Source organism: Setaria italica, chromosome IX, assembly GCF_000263155.2.
Source record: "Setaria italica strain Yugu1 chromosome IX, Setaria_italica_v2.0, whole genome shotgun sequence".
Lineage (NCBI taxonomy): Eukaryota > Viridiplantae > Streptophyta > Magnoliopsida > Poales > Poaceae > Setaria > Setaria italica.
The window spans coordinates 1,270,017-1,283,575 of record NC_028458.1 but is presented as its reverse complement, the minus strand read 5'-3'; the positions used below and the strand labels follow the sequence as shown (position 1 = coordinate 1,283,575).

Sequence of the window (13,559 nt, the reverse complement as noted above, 5' to 3'; positions counted from 1 at the left end):
AGTTTTTCAGCCGACTTTCGTCTCGAAACTTTTAGAATTGGATGAGAGCACGCTGCACACCTCGACAAGAATTTTTCTGGCCGAATCAAATCTTACAGAAATGGGTGTGCTCCACCACCACAGAAACACATGAGCGGGCACGTCTGCGAGCACGTAGGTCCACCGCGCTGACCGCACGATACGCCTCGCGCGGGCCGGCGGCTACATACTTTAAAGCACGCACGGAAAGAAAAACAATAAAAAATCGTCACCCCACCACACCGAGCGAGGAGGCGGGGGGCAGGCGCGCACCGCGTCGCACCGAACCCGACACGGCTCGCCTCCCCCAATTCCATTCCCCTCCCGGCTCCCATTCTTCTCGTACGCGGCCGATTGCGACCTCCCCCGGCGCACGACGCCATCGCCATCGCCCCCAACCGAACCCGTCCTCCCGCCCCCGCCTCCGCAGCCGCAGCCGCAGCCGCAGCCGCACCCGCACCCGCGCGCCGCTCGTCCTCCCTGCGCCGCCTCGGGGACGCCCCGGTCGGCGATGTGGCGGGAGCATGCTGGGACCGCTCCTCAGGCTCCTCTCCGGGTGCGGCGGGGTCTGGCCCACCTCACCGGCCCCCGGTTCCGCCTCCTCGGGGGAAGACTCTGAGGGCCGCGACGGCCTCCTCTGGTGGCGCGACCTCGCGCGCTGCCACGCCGGTGAGGTCTCCGTCGCCGTCGCCCAGGCCAACCAGGTTCTCGAGGATCAGTGCCGCCTCGAGTCCGCCCCGCCCCTCGGCACCGTCGTCGGCGTCTTCGACGGCCACGGCGGCTACGACGCCGCCCGCTTCGCCTGCGACCACCTCTTCCCCAACCTCCGAGGTAATCCAAACCTGAATGCAACCCATCTTCGTTGCCCGGACGAAGCGGATGGCGTGAGATTGTAGTCGATGTTTGATCTGCGCGCAGAGGCGTCCTCCGGCCCGGGGGGCGTGACCGCGAACGCCATCAGGGAGGCGTTCCTGGCTACGGAGGAAGGCTTCCTCGCGCTCGTGTCGCGCCTGTGGGAGGCCCAGCCGGACATCGCCACGGCCGGGACGTGCTGCCTCGTCGGTGTCGTGCACAACAGGACCCTGTTCGTCGCCAACCTCGGCGACTCCCGGGCTGTTCTCGGGAAGAAGGTGGGCCGCACCGGGCAGATTGCCGCGGAGCAGCTGTGCAGTGAGCACAATGCCAACCAGGAGGCCGTCAGGCAGGAGCTCGTGGCTCAGCACCCAGATGATCCGCAGATTGTTGCTCTCAAGCATGGGGTCTGGAGAGTGAGGGGCATCATACAGGTCAGTCTTATCTGAATCCCTTGTTTTGTATTCATTCATGAATTGGAGCCTGGTACATCCTGTGCTTATGCGGCGGGTGGTGCAGGTGTCGAGATCGATCGGTGATGTATACCTGAAACATGCAAAGTATAACACAGAGCGGATCAAACCCAAGTTCAGGCTTTCTGAACCATTCACCAAGCCATTGCTGAGTGCTGATCCATCTATCATCTCCCGCACCCTTCAACCAAGTGACAGTTTCATCATATTTGCGTCAGATGGTTTGTGGGAACACCTGAGTAATCAGGATGCCGTTGAGATTGTTCACAGCCATCAACGTGCTGTAAGATCCTGATTTTTCAGTTTCAATCACTCAACTTGTTTGTGGAATTTTCTTGATTTATTTGTCTGGCCTTCTGGTGATCACCTTTTAACAAACAATCCTTAAATAGTTCATGTCCAGAGCAATTAACATCAGAACAATATATATTAACACTAAATGCTATAATCTCTCTTATGCAGTTTTTGTTTTCCACATGGTAGCAACAATTTCACTATACCAAAAGTTTTGATTTGCAGTAGAAAAATCAGCGCCACTAGGGAACTGTTGCTAAACACTTGCCTATTTATAAAGTCTTCTTAATATAATGATACGCAGCTCTCCTGTGTGTTCTAGAAAAAATGAACCTATTTATAAAGCCCATGGGACTAACTGCTGGCTATAATTATCAGTTAATGCAATCAATTCAGCATGTGATGGTTTCCAGTTCTCGTGGAATTGCTTTTGCTTCTATATGCAATGGAGAATACAATTTTGCTGCATTAAAACTAGGCTGCACCATTTCATCAGCATCACTATGAAATTGAATAGTCCACTATGGCCGGCGTTGTTGCTACAAGACTAACAATTAATTCATTCTGGATGTTTTGCTGGCGCGCAACCTGTATCCAATCACCACAGTTCTGCACCTGTTATCATCCCCCTAGGGTCACATGCTAGCAACACATCCCAGTGAGCAGTTATGCCCTTGATTGCTTTGCGGCTAGGATCATCCTATTGCTTTAAAGAGCCTGATCGTGTTTTTCCCCACTTATATAAATCATTTGGTAAAAGGTTACCTTTGTCAATGGTGTGCTGGTCATCAGTAATGCATCAAGGAGACCGAGGTCACGATAGTTATTGTCTGATGATGCAAACTGTGCGCATGATTATTTAGATCTACAACTACACCATAATAAAATGTACTACTTGCATGGAAGGAATATCAGTTTTGAGTTGTTTTTGAAGTTCTGGGGATGCAGGACCACGATTTAGGTCCATTTTTCTCGTGTTAGTTTTTTGTTTGTTTGGTCTACTGCCTCTGATGACTCATGATTTCACTCTGAAGGCCATGGCAGGATATTATTGCTGGGTGCATTGAAATACTGGGTTACCTTGATTGCATACGGTTGTCAATTTGACATGCTGGTTTACAGTGCTACCCTTTATGCACACAATAGAAGGTTAATTTGTTTACCCTAATGCAAGGACGCCTTTGATTTTACTGGCTGGCTGGCTGTTGCTTAAACTGATAAAAAGTGTGCTTACACATACAGTGACTTACTTTTGTTATTTTCCGGAACCAGAGTTCTCTTACTTTAATTGCCACAATTTTCTTTATTCAGGGAAGTGCAAGAAGACTGATCAAAGCTGCTCTTCAAGAAGCAGCACGGAAGCGTGAGATGCGTTACTCGGACCTTACAAAGATCGACAAGAAGGTCCGCAGGCATTTCCATGATGACATTACTGCCATCGTCCTATTTATAAATTATGACCTATTAACGAAAGGCGCTGCTCAAGGACAACCCCTCTCCATCAGATGCGCTCTAGATTATTGACAGCTCCTATCAGCAGCAAGATCCAGAGTCCAATGGCATGTGATCAACCGGTTGTGAAAAGCACACAACCTCCGGCGGCAGTTTTCCTTTTGTTTTCCATTTTTGCACATAAAATCGACAAAGTCGCTAAATTGCCAGTTTTCCCTCTTAAATTATGTCGGATAAAATGCGGATACTCTTCAGTTTTGGAGATATATGCCTAGAGTTTGAGGGAGGGTTATAAAGGATCCTGTAACTTCTGATTGATTCATTCTCTAGTTCTTTCTGTATGTAAGACTTATATAAGCTTTGTTTAACCATAGCCCCTGACGTTTCTGACAGCGACAAGGTTGTAGTACTCCACAGCCACCATGTGAAGAAATTGCTTAGCCCATGCTTCGGAGTTGGCATTCCCTGTCACTGATCTGCGATCTGTAGCTCCAATGGTACTTGCCTGGTCGATGATTCATAGGGCCTGTTCGTTTCAGCTTATTCAGCCGGCTTATCAGTCACCAAACAGTATTTTCCTCTCACAACAAATTATCAGTCACCAAACAGTATTTTCCTCTCACAACAAATCAGTCGTTTCAGCTTTTCAGCCGGCTTATAAGCTGAAGCGAACAGGCCCATAGATGCACCGGCTTATCAGTCACCAAACAGTATTTTCCTCTCACAACAAATTATCAGTCACCAAACAGTATTTTCCTCTCACAACAAATCAGTCGTTTCAGCTTTTCAGCCGGCTTATAAGCTGAAGCGAACAGGCCCATAGATGCGATGACGCCCTGGAGTCCGACTATGATCCATATGATGATCAGTCTTTGGCGCCTGGAAATTCCCAAGCTGACCATTGTAATTCGAAGTGGACGGCTGGTGTGAGTTTGTGCAAGTGAATGTTTGCACAATTCTCCGCTTTCCTTCTTGAAAATTGAAATGCCGAACAATCCTGTTGAGAATCGAGACCGTTATCGTGCGTGGAATCAAGCTCCGATTGTGCTTGTGCCGTGTCACAAGTCTCGCCTCTCGCGTGATGAAAGCGCCATCTAAACAGTGAAAACTCGGGTCTGAAAGACGTTGCATCAGGCGGCCGCCGCGATCGAAGCCAAACAAACGTTTCCCGCGCGCTCAAGCCGTTCCCTCTCGTCGCTGCGCTTCAACTGTCTCCCTTCCCGCCCCCGCTCCTCCCGAGCTAGGGTTCGATGGATCCCGCCGCCGCGGCCTCCGCCGACGGGGGCGCATTCCTGGAGTTCGTGGACTACGCCGTCTCCATGCTCTCCTCGTCCGGCGGCGACGGGGACGCCGACGGCTACGAGTCACCGGGGGACGGGCCGGCGCCCGCGCGGCCGCCGTGGGGGTGGGCGGTGGCGCAGGTGCTCAAGTCGTGCTGCGCCTACTCCAGCGGGGTCACCGCCGCCATCGTCCTCTCCGACCTCTTCCAGGTTAGCCTGATTCGATTTGCTGCGCCGTTGTACGTTGTTCAATAAGTTTGCTTACTGTAGTACTGGTAATTGAATCTCTTCATCACAATTTATGCTTGTAGTCGAGGCTACAGTCTCAGTATGCAGCCATTTGCGTATGCTGTTATGGTATTTGCTTAATTATGCTCTGTGTTCGGCTCGAACTCGAAGAAGTCAATGTGGGGAAGGGTTTTTCTATTTCCATGCTTTTGGTACTGCCAAAGCAATTGTATGCTCTGATTAAACATAATCCTTTGCAATTCAACCAATATCTACCTCTTTTCTGTTTTCCTTTAGTGGAAATGGACAGGACCTAACATTTTGCTTCTCTTGGTAGTCTTGGACAGAACAGCGTAAATCCCTAACCTCAAAGAGGAAGGTCGAGCTGACCAAACTTATAAACACGAGGAATAAGAGGAGGCGGCTTCCTAATACTGTTACAATCGATTCTATCCATGAGAAGAACTTCCTTTCTCCCAAGAGTGTCCTTGAAGCTGTCATCATCGATGTGTTCGTCCTTCCCGGTATGCTTGTACACTTATGCTATACCTCTATGCTATGAATAAACTATACTTGTCTATACATTTCTAGGTTAGTCGCACAATGGAGCATCACAGAGGTTTCTATTAAACTGGATGGCTGCCACCTAACTTCCAAATTTCTATTCATTTGGTTTTATCAACCCATCCGATCCAACATAATTCATGATCAAACTTGCTTACAATCTTAACTCACTTTTGATGCATTACCAGTGACTTGGATTTTCTCAACCCTTAGTCGTGTGTCATTCTTCTAGGTACAAACATATACATGCTTACCTTGGGAGACATGTGGAGCGCATCCACTATTGACCTATATTTACACCGAAGGTAGATCTGACTACATATTGCTTAGTTATGTTCATATTTGTTTAACTGATGTATAAATCAGTAAAGAATGTATCAGCAAATTGAGTGGATCAATGCTGCAACGGTAACTGTGCTATAAGAATCCGAGCACTCCGCGAATTGTTCATTGCCCTCAAATGAGTATAATATGTAACTTTTCTAATTGTAGGACAGTACAGATCTTTCTGATTTACAAACGTTAGATTACTGATCCTTCACCCCTAATAGTGGGTGCTATGCCCCACCAAATGATCACTCAGTAATTTAGTATTGTCTTTATTTTTTGGAATACGATTCATGGGGGAATTTTGTTTATTTCCCTTTTCATATTACTCTTGGTACTTGGAATACTTACACAAGTTCTTGTGCCAACATAAATTTTATTTCAGGTACTATGACTACATAGGACAGTATGGTATGTTGAAGAAGGGTCGAGAAGTTATGCTCACAGGATGTTGTCTTCGTACAGCCATGGAGGGATCTGGCCATGCTCGTATTTTGCCCACGGAGTACATGGTGATATTACTCGATGAGGTATCCATTCAATGCATACGTGTATAAGGCAGCACTGCTCAGAGAACATATTTTACTTGCAATTTGTTACTTATTAAGTTCCTTTGTGTTAATTGCATATTTGACCCACACAAGCCCACAATTGGGACATCAATAATTTAATGAAAATATCAAAATTGCTTCCTCTATGTCTATTTTAGCTGTCACTGTAAATTGTAAACCTCTTGCTTCTTAAAAGAATACAGGCTTGAAATGTTATACCTGTTTCTTTTCATTTTGTTGTTAGAGATCAGTAGTGTTATAAAAAGATATACATGCTGTAGACAAATAATTTCACCTTTAGCTGTTAGAGATCAAATAAGGCATCTGTAGTGGTCAGTAAACTTTGTTTTAGTTCACACACATTTGTATTTATGCAGGACCAAGATGAAGACGCCATGTTACTTGCTGCACAGTTTTGCACCTACTCATTCTCATCCATGATCCTAGAGGAAAGCAGAAACGATGTTCCATACTCATTTTATGCAAGGTAAAATTTGCAAAATGAGTATCAGTAGGATATTTCTGGATTGTTGTTATACATACAAGCAGGATATATTCCTCTCAGTTTAAGATTTTTGTCTCCACAAAATTTGCAATTACTTTCCTCATTTTCTATGCTGTTAGGTTTGGAAAATCTTGATACAATCCTTTTCTTTTGCCTTTTAAAATATTTGACTGTGGCAAAATATACTATAGCACTTGGATATAAAGTTCTGATGTTTGCTGATAAACATGTGGGGATTTGGGATTTAGTAGTCTACTACTTTGTTGGATAGAGTTTCACCGCCTTTTTCTTGCAGGATTGAGAAGATTGAGTCCTTGGAACCTTTAAGATGTACAGAAAGAAAGCAGATTGTTCTTGTAGACAATGATGATGCAAAGATGAAATTTATTTTATGGGGAGAGCAAGTTTTACTTGCAAATCTTTTCAGGTTTATTCCACTCCGTCTAAGGATTGCCAAATATTTCAGACTACAGTAAGCTAAACATTTTTTTTCAGTGTAGGGAGCATGCTTGCTCTGGATAGGCCTTTCATCACGAATTTTGTAGACAATAATCATGAGGAGTCTCAGGAACTGTGCCTTGAATATGGCAGTGCAACACAGGTTTACGTGGTGCCAATTGCTCAACAAGAAGAACAGGTTTGTAGTTGTAGGAATGTCTTGATAGTTCTTTCGGGATGTTTTGATGTCTTTCTCCATAACTCCTATTGATCAACATGTAACGTGTGTGCTAGGTGCCTTTTACACCTACTCAAATAAAGAGCCAAGGACCTCGGCTATCATGTGTTCCGACTGATAATGTAGCTTCACAAGTAACATTACCGCGTGATTTGCATGGTTCAGTTGACTTCAGCAAATATCCATTTCGAGTATGTAACTTAACCTTTGTTCATTTAAACTTCTCTTGGAAGATAGATTTTGCCAACCATTATTTAAGGATTCTGCTGATCCTTAAATCTGTATTATCTACTTATTTAAACTGGTCTGCTTGTGATAGTATCGTGGTTAGCTTAACATACTGCTAAGTTTCAAGTATATATTAGCTGTTACATCTAATAATATGAATAGTTTGGGATAATTCTTTCTGAATATAAACTGCGCTTTGTTCACCATGCATTCACTTTCTGCTTATCACTAAGTGGTGGCGGCCACTTTCTCATCCCTTTAATCAAATTTTTTGAACATTGATACCATAAGCTCCTCAGCATGAACATGCAAATATTTCCCTACCATCAATATGACGTTGCCTTTTTATGTTCTTGGTAAGTATAACGTACTTCTAGAGAACAATACCTGATCTATCATGCTTTCTGCACTGTTTCTGTTATATCAAACTTGTGATGATCATTGCTTTCATGTTGTATAACATGCTTAACCTTTTAGGTATATGTAAGTGACCTTCATGATAAAATGGTGGGAGTCTGTCTTTTTGGTACCATAACTAGTGTTTGCAAAGCAAGCGCATCTGGGACTACGTTTTATTTGGAGCTAGAAGACACAACAGGAGTTGTTCTGATGAAGCTTATCTTTATTGGACCCTGGTAAAACCTTCTGTACTTAAGTGATGGCCTATTTTTTTCCCTATCCATTCTCTTACCTTTTAAAGTGTATGCCTATTTGACTGATAAATCAAATGTTTGTTTGAGCTAATTCGTTGTGCCTTACTGGCTGGCTGGCTGCACACGGGTCGATGCATGGTGCCAAAGTGTCTGTTTGATTGCGCTTTAGATTTGAGTTGTATTCATTTGTGTATCTTCTAGAATGCTTGTTGTGCAATCTCCTACCTCATATGCACATTTATTTTATGTTATATATTTACAGAAATGCAATCAATTTCCACATCCATTTCTCGGAAGAACAGTACAAGGCATAGACATGATTTCTTTTTATATAGCAAATAATGTTCTAAAAAGAAAAATAATATCTTTTGGACATTTATGTGATCAAAATCAGATCGACACTGGACTCCAATTTTTTTATTTCAAAAATTAAATTCCTGCATTTTTAATACTTCAAATATTTCCAAAAAAGCAGTCATAAAATATTTGGAGGTATAGCCAGTTCTATTGTACATCTATATTTGGATTTTTGGCATGCACCCAGTGGCATCAACAAGGAAGATAGGTATTTGTTTGACGATTGAAGTTGAAACTGGTATGCATTACTCAGTGGCATGTGTATATATTTGTTTATGAGTAGGATCACTTCATCTCTTTCAGATATTTGGCATTAAGTGCATAATATTACTCTTTATAACATTATATAATAGTGACACGCCATCATTTGTACATATCTTCTCCAAATGGATATCATTTACTATGGAATATTTCCCAATATCTTTGTGCCATATCAGACACCACCATTTTGGACCCAAATAAATGCCAGGCTTCATCAATTAACATATTCTGACCGAAAATCAAATCTGGCTTCTTTTTTTTAATTCCACATATCCACCAGATACTAAGATAGAGAGTTGATCTATTTAAATCTGCAGTATTTTGTCTATCTTCTCCATCCATGTTCATATATCCTTTACGGAACACTATTTCATCTCCTCCCATCCCACTGCCGTGAGTTCTTCCGACACAGAGAGAGAAAGGATGCAGCGGTCTGTCTGGATACGCACCTTCTCGTCCCCTGCGTGTGTCCAACCCATCGAAAGCTCCGACGATGGCTCGCATCACTCCGCCATGGCCCCAAGCAGTGAGGAGGAATCACGCAAGAAGATGGACAAGAAGGTAACGAAGCTACTCCTGCCCTTGAAGCACCGACGACGCATCTCCCAAGCTTTGAGGTCGCTCTCTTGGGGTGCCAAGAAGGAGGAGCCCACCAACAAGGATGGCGGCTGCGAGGAGATGAGCGATTCTGAGACGACGTTCGTGTCCGCGAAGAGCTCTGAACTGCGCTCCTCCTCTACGGACGTCGACGACTCGGAACCCCCGTCATTTCGCCTCAGCCCGCCACCCATCTTCCCTACTGGGAGCATCGAACGCCGACCCCCAGCCTCGCCTGTGAAGATTGTGCGGAAACTTCCGTTCGGGTACGTCATCGGCCGTCAGCTGGACGTACCCGCGCCGCCGCCGCCATCTGTGACGACGCTGGCAAGAAGAATCAAGAAGGTGGTGCCAGTGATGGCTGCGCTGCACCTCCGATCGAGATCGCAGATGGTCAAGAAGAAGGTGGGCCGTGCTTTGAAGGAAGCATGCCGACGAGGTAGGCGCGAAGGTGCAGAAGAAGCTGATTTCTGCGGCGGCCATGATGACGAAGATGTGTTCTGGAAGAAGGATGTGAAGGGGCTTCGCTGCCGGCGGGTGGAGGATGACGACGCCTCTTATTGAGAGCACAGGGACGACTGGACGAGTGGATCGAGCGCTTCTATCATCATTTTGCGCCATTCACATACATCCGTGTTTTTCTTGTGGTGTGTATGAACAATAGAAATTCAGATACAGATCTGACAAAGGACATCGTATAATCCACTTTTCTGATACCTCTTTCCCATCCATTCTCTCTTTTAAATTGTATGCCTATTCGCCTGATAAATCAAATGTTGTTTGAGCTAATTCGTTGCGCCTTATTTGCAAGATAATGAAGATTTTTTGCAATGGTTAGGCAGATATGCATTAGCTGCTTGGATGAGTTTAACTGTGAGATCTTAGATTCCCAAGGCTGGTCAACATATATTGAACTAAGGGGGCGTTTGGTTCCTTTGCTTATTTTTAGCACGTGTCACATTGAATGTTTAGATACTAATTAGGAGTATTAAACGTAGACTATTTACAAAACCCATTACATAAGTGGAGGCTAAACGGCGAGATGAATCTATTAAGCCTAATTAATCCATCATTAGCAAATGTTTGCTGTAGCAACACATTGTCAAATCATTGTCAAATCATTGTCAACTGCTTATGCATATATGATTAGTATGATATCATGATTGAAAGAAAAGTTATCGAGTCTTTGCCTTTCTGAAAATTGATTGTTTAAGAGTTTTTACATACACAATCAATTTCGATTTACAACAAGCCAAGTGATTCCCCCCTGTTGCTTGTGCATAGGCACGGATGTTATGGAAAAAATTGGAGCCGTCATGTAAGCTGAATGCTCTGATCAGAAGTTTCCATTTGATATCTAAATAAGATCTTTTGTTATGATGTGTTTTTGTAATCACTATCAGCTGATTACTTGACATCTGATGGCCGATGTTATATTTTGCTACATCCTTCTGATAGCCTGCTGCTGTCATTCTTTCAAAAGTATGGGATTTGTGCATCGATAAGCATTATATTGTCTTTGTTATTCTGTATTCCATCATTCCTCCTCACTATTCTTCAGATACATATGTTATTTTGACATTGTTTACTATGACAACTGAACTTTATACCCACCATGTTGAATTCTATACAGTGTATAAATGTCTCTTTCTGTGCAGGTCATTTGGTAGAGTAGGAGTTGGACATATGGTGTACATCTCCGGTTTGACTTGCACCATGAGTTCAACAAACATGTAAGCAGCATATTCTTTTATCTTCTGTTGTCTATATGCTCCAATGTGCACAGAGTTCTGGTTGGTGGCTAACTTTTGGTTGATAGCCTTGAAATCTCATGGCGCGAAAAGGAGCCAGGGTCTCTGTTTGTTAACTTAAGCTTGCTGCCAGCGCTGCTGAATTCATCGTGCCTGCATAATTTAGCACCCTTGTCAGATCTTCCCCGTTTGACAAACAGAACACATGTAAGTTTTTCAAGTTGTGAAACTGAAGCCTCTTCTATAGCTTTTCAAGTTTAATTGAGCTGGCATTTAGATAAAACTATCGACAGCATTTTAGAAAACAAACTATCTGATCACCTTTAACTTGCTCTGATATGTATCTCTTTTATTCCTGTTCCTACGAACTCCATTGCATTTTTCAATTGTGACCAATTTCTTTTGAGTTGCTAACATCCTGTATTTGTTTGACGTCTTCATTTTTAGATATGTCGTATTCGACTAGACCACATTGATTGCAACAGCTTAAAGGTGCTATTATTCCACAACATCTGTGGCTGTGTTGTGAACGAACATTCAGGCGAACTTCAATGTTCGTTCTGTAAGGGTGCCTGCAGTAGTGGATGCGCACATGGCTTTCAGTTGCACTTGACCATTGCAGACGACAGTGCAAAGGTCTTCGCTTGGTGTGTCGGGCAAACGGCTGTCGAGTTCCTCCAGATATCTCCTGATGAATATCTGGAACTCCCTGAGGTACGAACTCCCCACCGAATTTTGTTTTGTATAACATCGCATAACATTGGTAGGGTCGCACAACGCAAGTGCTTTACTCCGTTCTCACTCAAGTTTTCTGCTGATAAATGGTCAGGATGAACGGGCAATGTATCTGTACACTCTTCAGAACGAGAGTTTCATGGTTGCCATTGCGAATACCAGCAAGCGGGTCGATGGGTGTGCTGTGAGTGACGAAGCTCTCCCAGTTTGGGAGATCACGAGAGCCCAGAAATGCGAGTGAGTTTCTTCAGTAGTTGGGAAAGAAAGTTTTATGAGGCAAAGTAGTCCATGTTTTATCTCAATGTTGGGTTTATGGTGATTGGTGCATTAGCAGTGCTTTGTAAGTAAGCTTTAGGAGAACGTTAGTCAACCAAAATACTCGAGAGCAATGAGCAAAAACGCTATTCGAGAAGGTGTAGCGTTTGGACCTGCGCAGTGCTACACGGCACACGCCGCGCCGGCGCTGGTGAGGTCGGACGCGCTCCTGCCCCAGCCGGATTAGCTGACCAGAGCCGGCGCCCGGCGATGCCTCATAAGTCGTAAGTCAACGGCACAGCCCAGTTGCCGACCTTGCTCCACGGTAGACGCACCGTCAATCCGTCATCCAGAGCTTCGTGCTGCCACTGACAACCGCGCAACACATACCGCTGCTTGCCGATGTTACAGTATCCAGATTCGAGGACGAGTACAGAAGCTACCTTGGCTGCATCTGCGAACGCCGGTGGCCGTGGCTCTGTGCATGGTGTGGGGCAGAACAGAACCCAGAGGAACCAAATAACGCTTGCTTCAACGGGTTCTGAAGCTAGGACTGTCCAGCCGTTCTTCCCTGGCTGATCTCTGCCGCCGCTGCGTTGACCTTCTTCTTCTTTTAGACCAAGAGCAACTCCTTACTGATTAGAGATCCCTGACAGATTGTTTGTGGTATAATGGGTATCCTGATATGATATTTTCCTGGGTTATTACTAAATAAATTGTATAGGTGACGTGTACGTTGACTTTGTAGTATTTGGGAAAGTTAGATATGATCATAATTTAGAGAACAATGGAAAGTTCAACCAGAGAAAAAAAAAGGACCTCACTGTAGTGTAGCCATTTCAGCCCACACGCTTCCCTCTTTCTTTGTCATCTCTTCCCCCGTCGCTGCTCCGCTACACGTTCCACTCTCCCGCTACCCTGTCCGGCTCCGGATTGATCTGTCCCCGTTTGATGCGGTTTGATAACTCGTAGAGGATTTGAGGGCCTATCTGGCTCCAGTGTATTAAAGTTTAACACCTGTTACATCGGATGTTTGAATGCTAATTGGGAGTATTAAACATAGGCTAATTATAAAACTAATTGCATAAATGGAGTGTAATTCGCGAGACGAATCTATTGAGTCTAGTTGGTCCATGATTTGACAATGTGGTGCTACAGTAACCATTTGCTAATGATGGATTAATTAAGCTTAATAGATTCATCTCGCGAATTAGCACAAGGTTCTGCAATTAGTTTTATAATTAGCTCATATTTAATTCTTCTAATTAGCATCCGAACATCCGATATGACAATGTTAAAGATCCAAACACCCCGTTAGTTATCCGTTCTCGATTCTTTCGTACTTTTTCTTTGAGGAAATTTCTGTTTGTACTTTAGCGTACAGATGGCTTCCATGACTTGATCGAGCTATGAATGAAATCTGTGACGCGACGCTCACAGCGTTGGGATGCGCTTCCGTCCACGTGTACCGCACCTTGGGGTGCTTAGTCAAACAGATTTGT

General features: G+C 44.4%; 3 protein-coding genes across 3 annotated transcripts; all 3 read left to right on the top strand.

The window, feature by feature from the left end:
- Positions 1-292: 292 nt before the first annotated feature.
- LOC111255841 (probable protein phosphatase 2C 36) lies at positions 293-3,481 on the top strand. Its single transcript, XM_022823284.1, has 4 exons — positions 293-849; positions 937-1,304; positions 1,390-1,626; positions 2,949-3,481. The coding sequence occupies exons 1-4, from the start codon at positions 543-545 to the stop codon at positions 3,159-3,161; spliced, it is 1,125 nt and encodes a 374-aa protein (XP_022679019.1). The 5' UTR covers positions 293-542; the 3' UTR covers positions 3,162-3,481.
- A 417-nt stretch (positions 3,482-3,898) lies between these two features.
- Positions 3,899-12,812, top strand: LOC101763895. The gene is made up of 13 exons (XM_022823283.1): positions 3,899-4,579; positions 4,935-5,121; positions 5,394-5,466; positions 5,874-6,018; positions 6,417-6,526; positions 6,840-6,971; positions 7,040-7,181; positions 7,277-7,411; positions 7,926-8,083; positions 10,975-11,049; positions 11,136-11,274; positions 11,515-11,781; positions 11,897-12,812. The coding sequence occupies exons 1-13, from the start codon at positions 4,340-4,342 to the stop codon at positions 12,041-12,043; spliced, it is 1,950 nt and encodes a 649-aa protein (XP_022679018.1). The 5' UTR covers positions 3,899-4,339; the 3' UTR covers positions 12,044-12,812.
- Positions 8,092-10,105, top strand: LOC101763490. Its single transcript, XM_004981105.2, has one exon. It carries the CDS (start codon positions 9,143-9,145, stop codon positions 9,878-9,880), a length of 738 nt encoding a protein of 245 aa, XP_004981162.1. The 5' UTR covers positions 8,092-9,142; the 3' UTR covers positions 9,881-10,105.
- Positions 12,813-13,559: the final 747 nt, after the last annotated feature.